The sequence below is a fragment of the Cervus canadensis genome, chromosome 21 (assembly GCF_019320065.1).
Source record: "Cervus canadensis isolate Bull #8, Minnesota chromosome 21, ASM1932006v1, whole genome shotgun sequence".
Classification (NCBI taxonomy): Eukaryota; Metazoa; Chordata; class Mammalia; order Artiodactyla; family Cervidae; genus Cervus; species Cervus canadensis.
Window position 1 is genome coordinate 12062235 of NC_057406.1, and position 19023 is coordinate 12081257.

General features: G+C 49.5%; 1 protein-coding gene across 1 annotated transcript in view; it reads left to right on the forward strand.

The window, feature by feature from the left end:
- The first annotated feature begins 619 nt into the window (after nucleotides 1-619).
- Nucleotides 620-19023, forward strand: part of NINJ2 (ninjurin 2) — a 74149-nt gene continuing 55745 nt past the window's right edge. The window contains exon 1 of the mRNA XM_043440460.1: nucleotides 620-958. Within this exon, the coding sequence (XP_043296395.1) occupies nucleotides 812-958 (147 nt within the window). The 5' untranslated portion in view covers nucleotides 620-811. The remainder of the gene's footprint in view (nucleotides 959-19023) is intronic.

Consider the following 19023-nt stretch of genomic DNA (forward strand, 5'->3'; position numbering starts at 1 on the left):
GTGTTTGAGGGTGGTGGGAGTACACTTGTGACTCTGCCCTTCTCCCCCCACCATTAAACTGGGTTATACATTTCACGCGGCCTCTCACGCCCACACACGCACAAGCTGATGTCTAAAACCAGCTTTGGGAACAAACCAGAGGCGTTTCTGGCTCTAAGGTAAACAAGAGGAAGAAAATCTTTCCAAAAAAAGACTCATTCCTGGTAGCTTTATTTTAAAAACAGGGGAAATGCAACTCCTTGCATAAACAGAATTTAGAAGTACAACTTCTTCCTCCTCTCTTTCTAGCTAATCAAGGGAGAAAATGACAACTGAACTGTCAATACAAATGTATTGTTCACACACTTAGTAGAGTAAGGCTTATGCTTTGGCTCTATTAAGTAAACGACAATTTTTTTTAACTTTTAGGGGCAGAGGGAACTAAGGAAAGCGGAAATCCCTGAGCCTCAATCTTCGAAATAAGCTGGAGGCCCCCCGGCCTTGGTGACTGGGGACCCTATTTGGCTGCACCAGCAGGAAGCCAGATGGTGTCTTCAGGCTGTTTCTCAATTTCCGGGATAAACCCACAGGATTTCTCTGCCAGGAGTAAACGCTCTTGCTAAAAGCAGGATGAGTGACCTCAGACAGCGCCTCTGGGGCATTGGGGCCACTGGGGTCAACGGTGCTGTCGCCACCGACTCAAAAGGCCACCTGCCAATGTGCCACATGCCACTGCCAGGAGCGGACACACACACACACACACGTGTATGCACGTGTATGCTCCCCAGGGGCCGAGGCCAGCACAGCATCCCACATCAGACGGGCAGACAGCATGTCTGTCCTGCCGCTGGGAGATCTCTCCCACCCAGAGGAAATGGCAGAGACCAGACGGCAGGGCCTGGAGCCCACGCAGTCTGACCAGCACCCGGACGGTGAGAGCAGCAGGATGGAACCAGAAAGAGGGATCGTCGACCCTCAGGTAGGTCTTCCTGGGACAGAGGGGAGAGGGGCCGGGGGCAGAGGGGGGATGCTGGGGAGCAAGGATGGACATTCTGGTACTGGATACTTTCCCCTTGCGCCGGTTTATCCCTTTTCTCCCTGTCTCCCTGCCAGACTCTCCACTTGTTCTGAAATGTGTGAGAAAGGGACTGTTTGAATCCCTCTTGGGCTCTGCTTTCTCACGTCAGTCAAAGTTAATTATGCTGCTGTTACCAGAAGACGATTGCACATCCCTCCTGGGGCCTTTCCCCAAACCCCAGAGCTTCTGTGAAGGCTGCGGGCCGTTCTGCTCCGGAGAAGAGGAAAGAGAGGAGTTTGGGGTTAGGGAGGGGGCAGTTGGCCAGCTCTCCATAGCACAGGTTGGAAGAAACTGGAGTCGTTCCCCCATCTCCGGGTAAAGCTCTCCGGCGTGGGACACAGCGTCTCCTTCCAACAGTGCAAGATCAGGAGGAGGGAGATACCTGAGTCCCTCCCCAGGGGGATGGGTGTGGGGGCATCAGCAAGTCCAGTCCAGCACCACAGGAGGAGGCAGAGGGGATTCCGATGAGGAGGGTCAGGTCCCTGGAACTTGTACTTTCTGGCTCTGTCTACTGAACAGAGTCGGACCGTAGAGGCTGGAGGAGGACTTTTCAGAGTCCAGCAACTGGAAGGATGGAGGAGTCTGGAGATCAGGAATTTGTGATCATGGAATCTGTTCTTTGAGCAAAATCTTAAGTAGCACCCAGTACATGCTTCACATTGAAGCAGAGCTGTAATGTGTGCCGGGCCAGGTAGGGGGGCCTCCGCCTTGGCTCCGCCACTCCTGGGACAAAACCGGGGACGTCCTAGGATTGCCTGGAAAACTGTGTCCAAACCACTGATGCAGCAGCATCTCATCTCTGTGTCTCCTTCTTTGTCGTCCATCCAGATGTGGTCCCATCTCGGGTGGGCTGCTCCCTCTGCCGGTAAGGCTCTTGCCCGCGACTGGTTTCCTAACACATTCAGGTCTCAGCTCAAATGTCACTGTGTTGGGGAGACCTTCCCTCCTCGCTCTCAGGAGAAACCTCCTCTGATTTGTCCTTGCGTGTACGTGTTTAGTCGCTCAGTCGTATCTGACTCTTTGCAACCCCATGGACCGCAGCCTGGAAGGCTCCTCTTGTCCATGGGATTCTCCAAGCAGAATACTGGAGTGGTTGCCATTCCCTTCTCCAGGGGATCTTCTTGATGCAGAGATTGAACCCGGGTTTCCTTGCATTGCAGGCAGATTCTTTACCATCTAAGCCACCAGGTAAGCAGTTACACTGCCTGTTTATTGCTTATTCAACCTAATCACTCTCATTAGGATGTGAAGTCCAGGCCAGCAGGACCTCCTGTTTATTCACTGCCGGATCCCTAGTGCCCAGGGCTGTACTGGGTACATAGCCTTTGCTCAGAAAATACCTGTTAAATGGTCTATAGCCATACAACTCTGAACATGCCCGATCTCATCTGATCTCAGAAGCTAAGCAGGTTAGTAACTTGGATAGGAGAAAATACCTTTTAAATGAACCATGAGTTAGAGGGGATCAACTCTAAGGTCATGAAAGACTCAGGGCTCCAACCCAGGTCTCTGACCCAGGGGTGTACTCTCTTTGTACTTCATCTGGTTCTTGCCTCCACTGGATCCTAAGTAGCTGGGGAAACAGTATTGCTCATTTTGAGTCTCTGAAGAACGAATTTCTTATGTGCGACTGGGCTAAGCTATCCTAACTTACAGGCTAAGGACTCCGCACTTGGGAGAGAGGTTCAGAAAGAAAGAGGCAAACAGGGCTACAGGGGAGGCAGGGTTGGCCAGACCCTGACAAATGTCTCCACCTCTTGCAGGTGACTGACACAAGGGTGCCCTTCTCTCCCTCTCTTAATACACTCTTTTATTCTGGAATCTTAGTCACACTTCCCTTTGGTCATCTTTGTTTATTTGGCTGGTCAGAAGGCTATCCACTAGTTTCCACAAATTCCTGACCTGCTTCTGGGTCACACTAAGTCTTGGATCTTTCAGGAAACTTCAGCCATCTGAGGTGGCAGGCAGTGGTGGGGCCTCTGTCACCTGTTGGCAGAATTTCACCTTCTCCTCCCATGTGGCTACCTCATGGGATCTAGAGGAGCAATGCGTATAAAGACCACGGCATGTCACGTACTGAGTAAACAGTTCTTGCTCTGTCTGAGGATGCTTTTCCAGGGGTAGTTAAGCTCTGCTGACTGTAGGTCAGCACCTTATCCATTCATCCAACTCGTGTCTTCTGATCAATGGCCATATACTGCACTCCGTGCTTTCAAGGTATGGAAAATTCCTCTTATTTCATGAGGTCAGTATAGTGGGTTCAATTTCTCCATGAGCTAAATGTTGCTCCAAGATTAATTCTTAAACGTGTAGAGGTGTTATTTATTCCAAGAAGGATAGATAGAATGTGAATGACTTACTGTTTTCCAGCCTGATCACTCCAGTCCAAATTATGATGACACAGTATTTAAACCAGGGTGACCTTTTTTTTTTTACCATTTTATTTACTTTTTATTTTTTAAATATTTATTTACATATTTATTTGGCTGCATTGGGTCTTAGTTGTGGCGTGTGGGATCTCTCACTGCAGCACGTGGACTTTAGTAGTTGTGGTGTGTGGTGTTGGTTGCCCCGTGGCAGATGGGATCTAAGTTCCCTAACCAGGTATTGAACCTGAGTGCCCTGCATTCAAGGCTATTCTTAACCATTGGACCACCAGGGAAATCCCAGGGAAGCTTTTTTTTTTCATATTTATTCATTATTTTTTTCTTAATATTTATTTTTAGCTGTACTGGATGTGGGCTGCTCGTGGCTGCACATGGGCTTTCTTGAGTTTCGGTGAGCAGGGGCTACTTTCTAGTTGCAGTGCTTGGGCTTCTCATTGCGGTGGCTTCTCTTGTTGTGGAGCATGGGCTAGAGAGTGCAGGCTCAGTAGATGCAGCGCATGGGCTGAGCTGCTCTGAGGCATGTGGAACCTTCCTGGACCAGGGATCGAATTGGTATCCCTTGCACTGGAAGGTGGATTCTTAACCACTACACTACGAAGGAAGCCCCAGGGCAACTTCCTTGACCATATAAATGTTGCTCTCCTCTTTATAATCCTGACCTTGGAGGCTTCACTTATGTTAAGCACCTAGATTAACTCGTATTGCCCAATATCCCATCACCAAAACAAACCAAACTAGAGGAGGGAAAATATTTGTTGAGCCTCAACACTCAAAGCACCAAAGAAACCATGATACCTGACTTTGGAAAGCTTATGATTAAGTGAAGGAAATACACATAGTCAACTATAATATAAAGAAACTGTTTAGTTAAAACAGTTGTTTCCCAAAGATGTGGTGCAATTACCACCAGCTGGTAGTAAAAGTATTCGTAATGGCTGACAATTTTCTTTTGTCACAGCTTTCGTTATAGTTTTAGTGTGTGTTATAGAACATCTAACAAATCTACCAAACCTGTGATTTCAAAATTTTAACTGCTTAGGATGAGGCTAAAGCAAGTGGCATGATATGCTTTAAGGCAGACCTTGTGACTGACATGGGCACACCCTGAATGTTTCAGTCATCGTCTTAACTGTAGCGAAGTGTGATGGCTCGGGTGATATGAATCAGGGGGTGTGTGACTGTGCGTATTGCTGATTTCTTTTGCTAAAACCCGAAATCTTGAATAAAGTACAGCTAAAGTTTGGGAAATGCCGACCTAAAAATCAGAAATTTAAGCGTTTGCAATCAGCAATGCAGGTGCTTTCCGAAGTCAGGACCATGAGCATGGGATGGCTGCAGTGGGCCAGCTGCAAGGGAAAGGGTGACCGGGTCCTTAAGGCAGACTACCGCTATCCAGGCATCACAGGAACTGCCCCCTCACAGGCTCTGGACTTAACTTGTTTTCCATCTTCCCTGGCTCCCAGAGTCTGGATGCATGAACGGCTGAGGACCAGCCCTTTCTTCGCTTTGAACCAGTGATGCGTCCCCACCCAGAGTGTGGACACCAAGATGCTCTCCCTTCTCCTTCCCAAACTGAGCTCTTCTCCAGCTTGCATATTCCCCTAAATGGATTCAGTCCTCAGCCCCCTCTTTTCCACCTGTGCTGGAGGTGGAAGGAGACAGGAGGATGATAGGAGACAGTCTCCTAACGCCAAAGTTGCTCAGTTGTGTCCGACTGTTTGTGACCCCATGGACTGTATACAGTCCATGGAATTCTCGAGGCCAGGATATTGGAGCGGGTAGCCTTTCCCTTCTCCAGGGGATCTTCCCAACCCAGGAATTGAACCCAGGTCTCCCACATTGCTGGCGGGTTTTTTACCAACTGAGCCATAAGGAAAGCCCAAGAATACTGGAGTAGGTAGCCTATCCCTTCTCCAGCAGATCTTCCCCACCCAGGAATCGAACTGGGGTCTCCTGCATTGCAGGCGGATTCTTTACCAACTTAGCTATCAGGGAAGCCCTCAAGACTGGTACATATCAAATGCAAAATCAGTATAGAAGGAGTGTAGTACAGCAAGAGACAGAATATAATGGGAGTGGAGGTAAAAGTGACTCATGAACAGGAGGCCTAGAAAGTGCTTGGCAAGTATCTTGCAATCGACATCCAGAAAACAATTTGGTCTTACATATCAAGAGGCTTAAAAACAAGCCAGTAACCCCACTTCTAGAATCAGCCTAAGAAAATAATCAGACACATGTTCAGATGTCCAAGCATGTTCACTGAAATATTATTCATATAAAAAAATGGAGTAACCAAAAATGAAGGAATGGTTAAATAAATTTTAAAAGTGAAAAGTCAAAGTGAAAGTTGCTCAGTGTCCAACTCTTTGTGACCCCATGGACTAAACAGTCCATGGACTTCTCCAGGCCAGAATACTGGAGTGGGTAGCCTTTCTCTTCTCTAGGGGATCTTTCCAACCCATGGATCGAACCCAGGTCACCTGCATTGTGGGTAGATTCTTTACCAGCTGAGCCACAAGGGAAGCCCAAAATAAAATTTGACACATCTGTTAATAGATATCATGGATGTTGAAGTTTGACAGAAAACAACAAAATTCTGAAAGCAATTATCCTTCAATTAAAAATAAAAAAGTAGATATCAAAAAAAAATAAATAAATAAAAAAGTAGATATCATGGGATTTTTTTTTTCAGTGTTTGGGAAGAATATTTCAACAAATACCAGCCTGAATGTGAGAGGGGTTTGGAGGGGAATGAATACGTGCATATGTATGGCTAAGTCCCTTTTCCGTCCACCTGAAACTATCACAACATTGTTAATCAGCTATACTCCAGGATGGGACTTCTCAGGTGGCACCTAAGTGATAAAGAACCTGCCTGCCAATGCAGGAGACGCAGGAGACATGGGTTCAGTCCCTGGGTTGGGAAGATCCCTTGGAGGAGGGCATGGCCACCCACTCCAGCATTCTTGCCTGGAGAATCCCATGGACGGAGGAGTCTGGTGGGCTACAGTCCAAAGAGTCGCAAAGAGTCGGACACAAATAAAGTGACTTAACATGCATGCACTCCAATATAAAACAAAAAGTTTAAAGGAAGAATAGCAAAATGCTAACTATATTTTAAGTCAAAAAATTAATTTATAGAGAATGTTTATACAGAACATTTATCCCAATTGACTTTAAAAATCATATAGGATAAATATGTACAGGAAAAGTATTAACAAGAAATATACCAAAATGTTAATACTGGCTACTTCTGACTTATAAATACTTATTTTCTTCTCTTGCTTTTATTTTTACTTTTTATTTCCTTTACACACTTTCTTCTAACCCATATATTATATTTAGAGTAGGAAAAAAACCCTGCAAGTTAAAAAAGAAAAATAAGAGAAGTAGCTGTGCCTACATGCAAATGAGATTTGTGAACATGAGCCACAGCAGATACATACATACATGGATATTTATTTCCCATCTCTGACTACCATGGAAATAAACAGCTGACTAATTTGTGTTAGCTGGTTTCTCCTTTGAAGTGGTTGTCCCACTTTTTAAAATTTTTATGTAGTATTAATATCTCAACTCTAGCTTTTCACATCTGAGAATGTTCTGAGAACAGACTTCAGAAATGTGAGGTCCAGGGACAGGCCTGCAGGCCACTAAACTCCTTCAGAGGAACACTATCAGACATAAACGGGGGGTGGGGGGTGGGGGCTGCATCCCTGATGGAATTACGTCTCATGCCTGACGACCACAGCAACACATCTGCTATCATCCACAGAAAAAAGCAAAAATCACTGCATTACATAGAGGGATACAGAGGTGATAGCTAGATAGAGAGACAGATGACAGAAAGATCTGGGATACCTTCTTAGAGGGGGCAGTCACTGGGTAGACTCAGAAGCATGAACAGGACTGAGCAGCAGAGAACATTCTAGCCGTGAGGACACTGTGAACAAAGGCAGGACATCATGGGGCATCTTTGGGGAAGGACAAGTAGCCCAGTTTGTCTAGACTACATGGTGAATGGAGAAAAGATAGTGAGAAATAAGATTATAAAGGTAGGCTGGAACCAGACCATGATGGACCTTGAAGGCCATGCCACCTTCCTCTGGGGTAAACTGACCAGTGACTCTGGTGACAGATGATGTTCTGAGCTCTGCAGAAGCACCCGGGCTTTCAGATGGAGGCCCTGGAGAGGGGTCGGCAAGGATGAAAAACGTGGCCATGCCTCCTAAAACCTAACTTCCTCCCAGAGCCAAGTTTGAAATGGCTACCTGCATTGAAATAGGGCAGACCTAGCAGACCCAGCAGAATGAAGGCCTTGTTTATAGAGGAAAAAAACTGAGGTCCAGAGACATGAGATATTCAGCTGGACCTTAGAATCCTCACACACACAGTCTGTCCACATCAGCCCCACATTGAGCCAAGTATCCAATGGACAGCAGACAACGCTTCAGTAAATACGGTGTCTGCTGACTAACCACATATTCAATTTGCAGGCACAGTGAAAGGGTCCTTCAAAAACACGAAGCAAATAATCCTCCCACCCACCTCCCACCCACCCATCAACCATGACTCCGCCTTTAACAGGGGACAAGCTGAAGCTCAGGGAGGCCAAACACCGCATCAGGGCAGGAGGGTGGCGGGGTCAGGACTCAAACCCAGGTTTTCTTTCTGCCCTGCTCTGGCTCAGTGGTTTTGAGATGCAGTCCTGGGGCAGCTGCCTCCGGTCACTTGGAAGCTTGTTAGAAATGCAAATTCAGTCTACTCCAGACCATCTGGTCAAAGCTATGGTTTTTCCAGTGGTCATGTATGGATGTGAGAGCTGGACCATAAAGAAGGCTGAGCTCCTTTTAATTGCAGTACTGGAGAAGACTCTTGAGAGTCCCTTGGACTGCAAGGAGATCAAACCAGTCAATCCTAAAGGAAATCAACCCTGAATATACATTGGAAGGACTAATGCTGAAGCTGAAGCTCCAAAACTTTGGCCACCTGAAGGGTAGAATTGACTCTGGAAAAGACCCTGATGCTGGGAAAGAGTGAACACAGGAGAAGAGGGCAACAGGAGATGAGATGGTTGGATGGCATCACCAACTTAACGGACATGAGTTTGAGCAAACTCCAAGAGATAGTGGAGGACAGAGGAGCCTGGTGTGCTGCAGTCCAGAGGGTCACAAAGAATAGGGACAAGACTTAGCGACTGAACACCTCCATATTTACATGATCAGAAGCCCTGGGCATGAGGCCCAGTAATCTGTATCCTAGCACATTCCCTGGTGATTCTGATGGACGTGAAGTTTCAGAGCCACTGTTTACAGACATGGCTGATTGATGTTGGGAGACCGGGGGGTGGGGGTGGGGGGCATGTGGGGAGGCGGCATGGAGGCTCCAAGACTGGCCTCTTTTCTCCAAGGTACTCCTAGATCCATGAAGGAGCACTTGCACCAGACCTGCAGGGAGCAGCCCACCCAAGGTCCAGAAGGGTTGGGGGCAAGGCCAGGGCCCAGGCTGGAGCAGATGCCAGGGAGGGGGGCTGTCAGTCGCCTTCTGAACCTTCTGAGAGCACAAAGGCCTCAGCCCCTCAGTCCAACCTTCTTGTTTTGAGGCGGATACCACTGCACTGTTACTGCTGGGGGATTCACACCCACTCTGATGAGAGACGCATCGGGGTACTGCAGTCCGGGAGGTGTCAGGCAGGCCAACCCCACTGGGAAGATTAAGCGTGAAGACACTGTGAAGACGGATGTCTCTCTTCTGTTACCCAGCCCTGCCTCTCACACCAAGAGGGCAACTCCGGGCAAGAGTAGGGACTTCCCACAGGGCAATCTGCATGGCCCTGAGTTGGGGGGCGCTCGCTTTTTCTTGGGGTGGGGAAAAAAAGCCCAGGGTCTTGGGGACAGGAGGAGGAAGGGCAGTCAGATGAGGTCATGCAACATGGAGTGTCTCTGCAAAAGGGCTGCAGTGTCCTGGACAGCCAGCCTCAGAGCTGGGCGCTTGCCAGGCCCCACGCCAGGAAAATGGAAAACCTGTGGGCCTGGCCGAGGTGAACTCCCTGTTTCCACAGCCCCCATCCAGGAACCAGGGGAGTTCCCCGCCCCAGGTGCGGGGTCAGGCTTCGGTCTTTGTTCTGTGTGCTTGCCTGGGCAGCAAGTCCAGGGACCCGAAGACTGCCCGGACACAGGTCCTCAGTCCTCTGCACGCAGCTAGCTAGTCTCAGTCACACAACTGGGAACTTTCTCCTTCAGCTGCAGTTTCCTAGAAATGTGGCCGCCCCGTGTTATGATTCAGACAGGGCTCAGTCCCTAGGGGTGCCAGGGCAGGGTGGGGCTGGCAGCCCTGGACCTTCAGGCCACTCCCTGTCTCTGCCTCTCTGGTTTTCACAGAAATCCACACAATTGAATGCTCATCCACACCCCTTGCTGTGAACGGTTTTCAACAGGGTGAGGGCTGGGAGTGGGGAACAGAGATCTTGCTAAACCCATGATCGCTCTGTTGCCACAACAGTCTCTGTGAACCGGATTCTGGCAGCAGCTCCAGGCAATCACTGGCCAGACAGCCAGTGCCCTCCCAGTCCCATGGGCCTCCAGGGGCTATGGGGCTCAAGGAGCAGAAGCTTTGGACTCTCTGTGAAAGCTGAGCTTTCTCCTCTCCAGAATCTGGCAGTTGCGGGGGCAGGAAAGAGTGAAGAGGAGGCGGGGGTGGGGTGGGGAAGGAGAGCAGAGGGTGGACAAGCTTCGTTCAATACAGTGTCCACTGGTGTCCTCAGACCCCAGGAGTCCAGGATTGCCTGTGCTGTCCCCACAGGCATTTCACAGTAATAGCAGCCTGCAGGAGACCATTCTTGTGAGGGACAGAGGGAAAGAGACGCTGAGGGATGGAGAGACAGGGTGGAGGGGAGCCCTGTTGCTGCCTTTTCCATCCTCCATGGGAGGGACCTGCAGTATTTTTCCTCCTCCTGTAAGGAGTCAGCATCCTCCCCCGCCACCCCAGTGTGACCTACTTACCTACACCCTTTACAGGGAGGGACCCTGGACAGCATCCCAGTCCAGGGCAGGGCTGTCTGAGTGCCAAAAAGATGAGTTCTCTAATAAGGGAAATCAAGACACTGTAAGGGGGCTTCCCTGGTGGCTCAGATGGTAACGAATCTGCCTGCAATGTGGGAGACATGGGTTCAATCCCTGGGTCGGGAAGATCCCCTGGAGAAGGGAATGGCAATCCACTCCAGTATTCTTGCCTGGGAAATCCTGTGGATAGAGGAGCCTGGCATGCAGGATAGAGAGCATGGGGTCACAAAAGAGTTGGACATGACTGAGCGATGAATGCTAGACCCATAAGGTGTTAGGGAGGTCGGGCAAGGCTGGTAAGAAGGGGGATGGAGGCTCGTGGCTCCCAAGGACAGTGCTCATCTGTGGCTGCTGGCCATCAGGCCCGAGTCACAGCCTGACTAAGGAGAAGAGATATGGGGCCAGAAGGAGTGGCTGGAGAGGGAGTGCACAGACCCAAGGGAAATCACATAGAACTGCCAACTCCTGCAGGCTCTCCAACACACTGCCCCGAGAGCACTGACCTGAGGTATCTCACCTCTGAGCCCATATCCTTATCTGCAAAACAGGGATAATAATTTCTACTTCAGAAGATGATGAAAAGAGAAATTATGTACCCCACCCTCAGTTCCTTCCTAAAGAAAACTCGACTTGGGTCTCAGAACAATGGCACCCACAAGATAACAGCGACCCGGCACGGAATCTGAGGCTCAAAGAAGTTAAATCATTTATGCAAAGTCACACAGCCAGGAGCAGAGCTGAGGTTCACATTCCTGACTGTCCGCTCCAGACATGTGCTCTCAAATCCACCCCAACCCCCACTGGAATATCACTGGCCTTAATGAAAAAGGGTTTGGCAAAACCCATGTGCCCAAATCTTAAGTAAATTTAGAATGCTGAGTCAGATTGGGGCTGGAGGAATCAAAGACTAATTGGCTTGTATAATGCTGTGGCTTTATCCTCTTGCCTTCTGGAGGCTGTAAGTGACTATCTGCTCTCAAGCCGCCGGGCCTCCAGTCTGGCCCCCCTCCAGCCCTTTCTTCTCACTGCAGCCACAGAGAACACTGTCCTGCTTCTAGCCGTGGTTCCCGGCTGCCCTCAGGATCTCATCCAGACCTAGTGCGGCCAGGGCCTGACCTATCCTCAGTAGGTCCTAGGCCGGGGGGGCAGCCCTATCCTGTTTTTTATCAAATGTACGAAAATATACCCATACCATTCACTAAATACAAATGCTTTCATGTAAAAAAAAATCTTGAAAGGCTTTTTAATCATTTGAACGTTGAAAAATCAATTAAAATACTCAGTTTTCATACACAGGTGCTAATACATTTTTTTCATGCCTCAAATATTTGGGGTTTTTGGAAAGCACTTAATTACTACACGTACATGCTGGTCACCTCTGACTGCGACTCCAAGGACTGTAACCCGCCAGGTTCCTCTGTCCATGGGATTCTCCAGGCAAGAATACTGGAGTGGGTTGCCATTCCCTTCTCCAGGGGATCTTCCTAACCCAGAGATCGAACCCTCATCTCCTTTGGCTCCTGCATTGGCAGGCTAGTATAGTGCACATGATGCCTAAGGGGCGAAGGAGTGGTCTGTGCAGCGCTGGGGCCACGCCCCCCCCACCCCACATACCAGGCCTTTGTAAAGACTGTTTCCTCTGCTTTTGTTTTTCCTTCTATAGCTGTAAATGCTCACACCATTGTCCCCTGCCACACTGCTCTGTAGTTTATTTATTTTGACCCAAGTTCACAGATACTTAACCTCTCAGTTTCCTTGTATGTAAAACAAGAATTATAGTGACACCCACCTCATGGGGCTTTTAAGAGGACAAGTTCATACATAATAATGAGATTCAGGAATCATCACCTGGAAGCTTGTTAGAAATCTCAGGCCCCACCCCGATGGACTGAATCAGAACAAGATCCCCCTGAGATTCAAATGCCATTTCAGTTTGTGGAGCCCTGCGCTAAAGCACTGACCACAACTCCTGTTACATGATAAACACTCAGTGACAACTGTGTTGATCACTATCATCATGACTACTAAAGTAGTCAAGCTTTTACGGTTGTCTCCAGTTTCCCTGTTTGACTTACTTTTAACTTCCAAACTCTAGTTCAGTGGTTCTCAAATGGAGTTCCTGGGGAACACTGGCTTCCCTGGTGCATCCCAGCTAAACGCTGAGGCGCCATCAAGAGGTACTCCTGCTCTCTGGCAGCTTCCCTCCATCTGCAAGAGACACAAGGATAGAGGCAGCTGCAGCAGGGCAGCAGCTGGGGGTGAAAAGGGCTACCAAGGTGCTCCAGGAGGCAGCTGATCCAGGCGCGGGCCGGTGGGGGTTGAGGGGAGAGTCAAGGAAAGTTCTACTTAATCTAAGAGCTGAAAGATGAGCTAGTAACTCAGGATTCTCCCCAAAAGTGGCAATGTGGTCCCCACTTAAACAGTGGACTGACTGCTCCCACAGTGTGAGAGGAGCTTTAAAGACCCTCAACTTTGCTCCAAGGAGCAAAGCCCTATTGTGTGTGTGTGTGTGTACGTGTGCTCAGTCATGTCCAACTCTTTTCCAACCCCATGGACTGTAGCCTGCCAGACTCCTCTGTCCGTTGGATTTCTCAATCAAGAATACTGGAGTGGGTTGTCATTTCCTTCTCCAGGGGATCTTCCCAACCCAGAGATCAAAGAGGCATCTCCGGCTTGGCAGGTGAATTCTTTACCACTGCTCCACCTCAGAAGCCATAAGACATAAAGTGTAGATCTAGATCCACTGGCTTTGCGGTTTGCTCCCCCATGCAAACAAGGGAGCCCTGGGGGTTTGAGTCTGAACCCTACGTGGTGTGCCGGTATGAAGCCCAGTCACTTAGAATTAATTCTGGCTTCTTTGCAAACCAACCCTCAGTAGTAGAACTGTTGTTCTGGGCAGCTGGGGTTCCTCAATTGCAGGACGAAAACAATGATCCGCCCCTACAGCATTCCTGTCGGGATAAAGTGAAGGCCCAGAGGTCCACTCCCAGGCCACACAGCAAGACAGAGGCCAAGGTTCCCGAGTTCGGCTCGGGCCCGCGCAGCATCTGGGCCCGCGCGGGCTGGACCTCAGGGCTACAAGCATTTCTTCCGATGTGTACTTGCAAAGACCACGCCACCCCCACCCCAGTCCAGGCTGCGGGGCTGAGAGGCTGTTGGCGAGCAAGATGCGGGGCCGTCAGCTGGGGCCAGCCAGGGTCTCTGGTGGCTGGCTGATTCTGGAGAGAGGAGAATGGGCGGTGTTTCCCGTGCCTGGCAGTTCCTAACGAGTGTTCTGAGGGCTCCAGAGCAGACTAGGACCAGTGCGGACTCCGGCACTGTGGAAACAGCAATATTCTTTACACGGACCCGACCGCCTCCTTTACAAGCAATGCACTACAGAGGGCCTTTCCCGCCCCAAGTGCCACGAGAGGCCCGCGCGCAGGGCCAGATTGGCTGAGAGGAGTAGAGCCGCCGCCGATTGGCTGAGAGGAGGCCGGACCGCCGCCGATTGGCTGCAAGGGGCCGAGCCGCCGCCGATTGGCTGAGAGGAGACCGCTGGACCACTGCGGGGCCCAGCATCGTGACAGCGAGGTCAGCTGACTCGGTTGAGCTTCGGGAGGAAGCGGCGGTGCTCCGCTGGGCGGGCGGTGGGTTTGGCCTTGAGCTTTTGTTACGTGGCTTTATCGCTTCCTTCCCCCGCTGAAGGCCGAGGCCAATCCTAACCCTTTTCTAGAGTGAAACACCCCCTCCCCACTCGGCGGCTCAAGCCCGATGGTAGAGGGCCTCTTCCCTTGGGGCGGGCGGACGCGCTGACCGTGGAACCGCCGGGGCTATTTCGGTTCCTTCTCCGCCCCGCGGCCTTGGCTTCCTGCTGAGTTTCCCTAGGCTTCCCTTAGCTCACCAGTGACCACAAACGCCGCTTTCAGAGAACTTGCTTTATGTCAAACAGACCATTTGCGTCTTGTTTGCGTCTTTTGGGGTGGGGGGGGGTGCTGATTTTTTTAGGGCAACGGTGCGGATATCCTTACCGCCCCCCCCCCCCCCCCCGCCATTACAGGTGAGAAAACATGCAGTTCAGGGAACTTAATTTGCTGAATGTCACAGCTCGGAAGTGGTTCAGCTGAGGTTCACCTCCTTGGCTGGCTGGCTGCAGCACTGTACACTTTCCCCCTGCACTGCTCTCCCTCTGGGTGAGGCCAAGCCAGGACCCTGCTGAAGAATGGTTGTGGTTTGCCAGATTCTACCCTCGAGTCACACTGTCTTCAGAGACATTTGCGGGGGGCGGGGGCGGGGGGGGGGTGCGTGGGCCGAGCAGGCTAGGAAATAACCTAGCTCTAGGGAGTTGTTGAAAAAGATTTCCCCTGGAGCCTGTTTTCTTCAGCGCAGGGATCTAATCAAAGCGAGTGATCTGGAATTCTTTCCTGGCTTCTGTGAGGAGCATCCTGGCTTAAGGCACGTTTCTCCCCCCAGCCTCATGCCCCTTCCTGCCCCCTGACCCAGCAGAGAAAGGTAAGGCCCCGCATGTGTCCAAGACCTCTCCCACTGAAGCTCATCTGCAAATCAGGCATAAAGGTCGGGAACCCAGAGGAGGAGAAAGCGAGGCTTGGACACAATCACCCTCCAGTGCTCAGTGCCTGAGAAAGACAGCCGGGTCCTAGGTCCTCTCCTTGTCCCCTTGTAGTAGACACATCTCATGTCCCCTGGAGAAACCTCTTCCCAGTGGGAGGACAGAAAAGTGTGAGAAAGTGGCAGCTTTAAAAGTCAGACATGCTGTACACCGGGAAGACAGGGTTTTTGTGTTTTGATGGGACATCTGTAAGGCCATGGCTGGTCTTTACTACTTAAAAGTAGTACAAGCAAATCACCAAGTAATTCCACCTTGTAAACATAACTACATAAGAGAGAAGCCTGAAAACCACCTGGAGGACCCATACCTTCAGATCCCTAGACAAAGGGGATGCAGACAACTTATGCAGATCCCTTCTTATCTCATGTCCAACCTCCAGCCCTCCATCTAGCAGGGATGGGTGGGGGCATCTGCAACTTCAGAGCTACAGAGAGGGTGGGGTGGGGGGTGATTCTCCTTCTACATATGAGTAAAATGATATGAACAGAGTATTCAAAAGGTAAAAACACCGTTAAAAGGCAAGGAGGAACCAAAAAGTTATCAGGCACCTGAGATGAATTGATGGCTGTAGTTGAAGGCCCTGGAGCCAGAGAGGGGAAGATATGAGCCCATAGTGCTGGGGTCCAGGGGTACTGTACCCAAAAAAAACCAACAACAGTTTAACTTTTCTCAGGTGGGAAGCTAACCCCTACCCTTTTGTAAAGCTTCAGTTTCCACATTTGTAAAAGGACTTCAGATAAGATGGTTCCTAAGCTGCCACACATCTGGAGACTCCTGATTCTGCAGCACCCAGATATTTTCATTAAATGATGCTCGCCTCCTCCATCTCAATAATGTGTGAATCATCTGACTGACTGCTCAGCTTCCCTGCCTTATGAGATCACCCCTGCCTGTTCCAATGCATTTGGCTGCCAGAGAGCAAACATTCCATGTGTGAGCTGGGGCTATATGTTGTTGTGATGATAGATCTGGCAAATTTGAGGCATTTGAGTTTAATGTGAAACAGCACATAATGCAGGCTCCTGGGGGCCTGAGCCTGGGGCAAAGCCCCCTGATTCACTTGCCAGTGGTGTTGGTTGTCATGCCTCAGGGCTTGGAAGAGCCCAGAACCATACACCTAACTACCTACCATCCTCAAAAAGTTGTCCAGTCTACCCTCCCCTTCCATCGGGTAGGGTTCATTATACCCATAATCATCAACCTTGTCTGCTAAGCCGAGATTCTACTTAATAGAACCCTAGGTCTCTTCATTGCAGGCAGATTCTCTACTGTCTGAGCCACCAGGGAAGCCCCTTTAGAATCCACAGTTGGGGTTAAAGTTGTCCTCAGGAGGCACTTGCTAGAGAATCTGTGTACACCACACACGCAAACACAATCATACTTCCCAGATAGCACTAGAGATGAAGAATCCACCTGCCAACATTGGAGACGTACATTGGAGACGTAAGAGACTCAGGTTTGTTTCCTGGATTGGGAAGATCCCCTGGAGAAGGAAAGAGCAACCCACTCCAGTATTCTTGCCTGGGAAATCCCATGGATAGAGAAGCCTGGCGGGGTCCATGGGGTCACAAAGAGTCAGATGCAACTTATCAACTAAACAACAAACACAATCGTGGTAGGTGGTCATGTTCTCTCAGTAACCACCCACACACAGTTTCCAGAAGGTACCAGGAGCTCCTTATGGGTACCTCACACCTTTAAATCCACAGATGAAGCCACAGGTTAGGGTGGGAAACAGGATTCTTCTTTTCAGTTAACTGTCACACAGTGTTTTGAGTGTCATCACTGAGCATACGAAGGAGAAGGAAGGGAAAGGGTGAGGAAGGGGCACACATTTTAACACGTTCAGCACAGTGGTCAAGAAAGCAGGCTCTGGCTCTGGAAGCCTTGGACTTGATCCTGGGTCTTCCATTTCCTTGCTGTGCTGTCTAACCTAAGGCAAATTACTTAACCTCTCTGTGCCTCAGTTTCTTATAGGATTGTTACGGGGGTGAAATGAATTAATTCTGGTGAAACACTAAGAAATGCCTGCCCCATGTAAGTGCTCTATGAGTGTGACCATTATCATGACAAGTCCTCTGCTAGCTACCTTACACATATTTTTTATTTAACATTAACAACAATTTCTTTTGAAAAGGAAAATCCAGGAAATAACTGCATTCTACACTAGTTATAACAATGTCTGTGACTGGGGGTGTACGTGAGAAAGGAAATAAACAGATATTTGGACCAAGCCCTTACTTCTTCTGTTAGTCCTTTCTATATAAAGGGTTTCTTTCTTTTTTTTTTTTAATTTTTATTTTTGGCTGCACGGGGTCTTCATTGCTGTGCAAGGGCTTTTCTCTAGTTGTGGCAAGCGGGGGCTACTCTCTAGTAGGGGTGCAGGGGCTTCTCCTTACTTATGGGGGCTTCTACTTACTTACGGTGGCTTCTCCTGTTGCAGAGCACAGGCTCTAGGACACACGGGCTTCAGCAGTCACAAGTGCTTAGACTTGGTCGTGGTGATGCAGAGGTTCAGTTGCCCCTCAGCATGTGGGATCCTCCCAGACCAGAGATTGAACTGGTGACCCCTGTACTGCAAGGCAGATTCTCAAACCACTGGACCACCAGGGGAGCCCCCATAAAGGGTTTCATACAATGCCTGATTGCTTTTCATTTTTCTTCTGACATAATAATATGAACTGGAAATCTTTCCATATCAGAATGTGTAGGACCATCTCATTCTTTTGAAGTGCTGCACAGTATTACACAATATGGATATACAATAGATTATTTATCCATTCTCATATATTTATTGGGCCCCTAATATTTACTGTGTCCATACGGGATGTGAGAGGAGGCGTAGATGGCAAAGTCACACAGAGCATATTCCCCAAGAAGCTGGTAATTTTGTGGGGGAACCCAGGACTTGGATGAAATAATCAGAGACCAATACAAGAAGGCATGTAATAAAATATTCAACTGAATTTAAAATTTAAGTGTCCATGCTAGTGATTTAATAGGAATAACAATAGATTGTAACGATGCAGCTGAGGGCCTGCCTCCTGGAAGCCCTGGCTGGGAGGGACAGAGAGGAAATTTACCCATTAGTTCTTCCAGCCTCACTGAAAGATTACTCAGGGCAGGAAGGACACGCCTGCACTCCCTTACAAGCTGCAACACAGCAGCACTGGTGTCCCAGCCGGAGGTGGAATGCAGCAGGCCTGGTGGTTCCTGCAGCTCGAAGGCGTGGGCAGCCTTTTCTTGCCGACGTGCTGCTGGGGGTTGTCCTCCCCTCCACCTTCTGCTGGGGGCCCGTGCAGCTGTGCCTGAATCCCAGGGGGTGCAGACCCCTCCTCCAGGCACAGCAAGTCTGTTCCAGGAGCCAGGATGACAGGCCCTCCGTCCCCTGTCTGGCCCTGCTTCCTGGGTCGTGAGAATAGCTGCCCCATAGGCCAGGCTGGGGACATTCTGTGCGTAGGTACTCGTAAGCTTTTGCCAAGGTTGTATTTCTTTTACTCCACCCCTGAGCTCAAGTCACTACCTAAATCAGTCACACTTGGCTGCCTCAGAGAATTAGGGGGTGTCAAAGCCTACACTTGACATTCCTTCTGCAAGGCCCTACCCAGCAGCCTTTTAATACCTTAGTGGCGGTAAATCTTTTAACCTCAGCCTTGACCACTTACACTTCCACACATGCCTCTGTGTTGACAAAGTCAATAGTCTATGAACAGAGAAATATTTACTAGGCACTTAATATGGATTTAGCTCTGTACAAAGCCTAGGGTTAGGGGTGTTGGGGGAGGGAGGGTTATAGGAAAAGAGAGAGGTGGTCCTGCCACAGGGGCTTACAACTTCGATGTGTAGAGGAGCACAACACAGTAGATACTCAAGTGACCAAAGTGGGCTGTGTGGACGGAATGCTGAGGG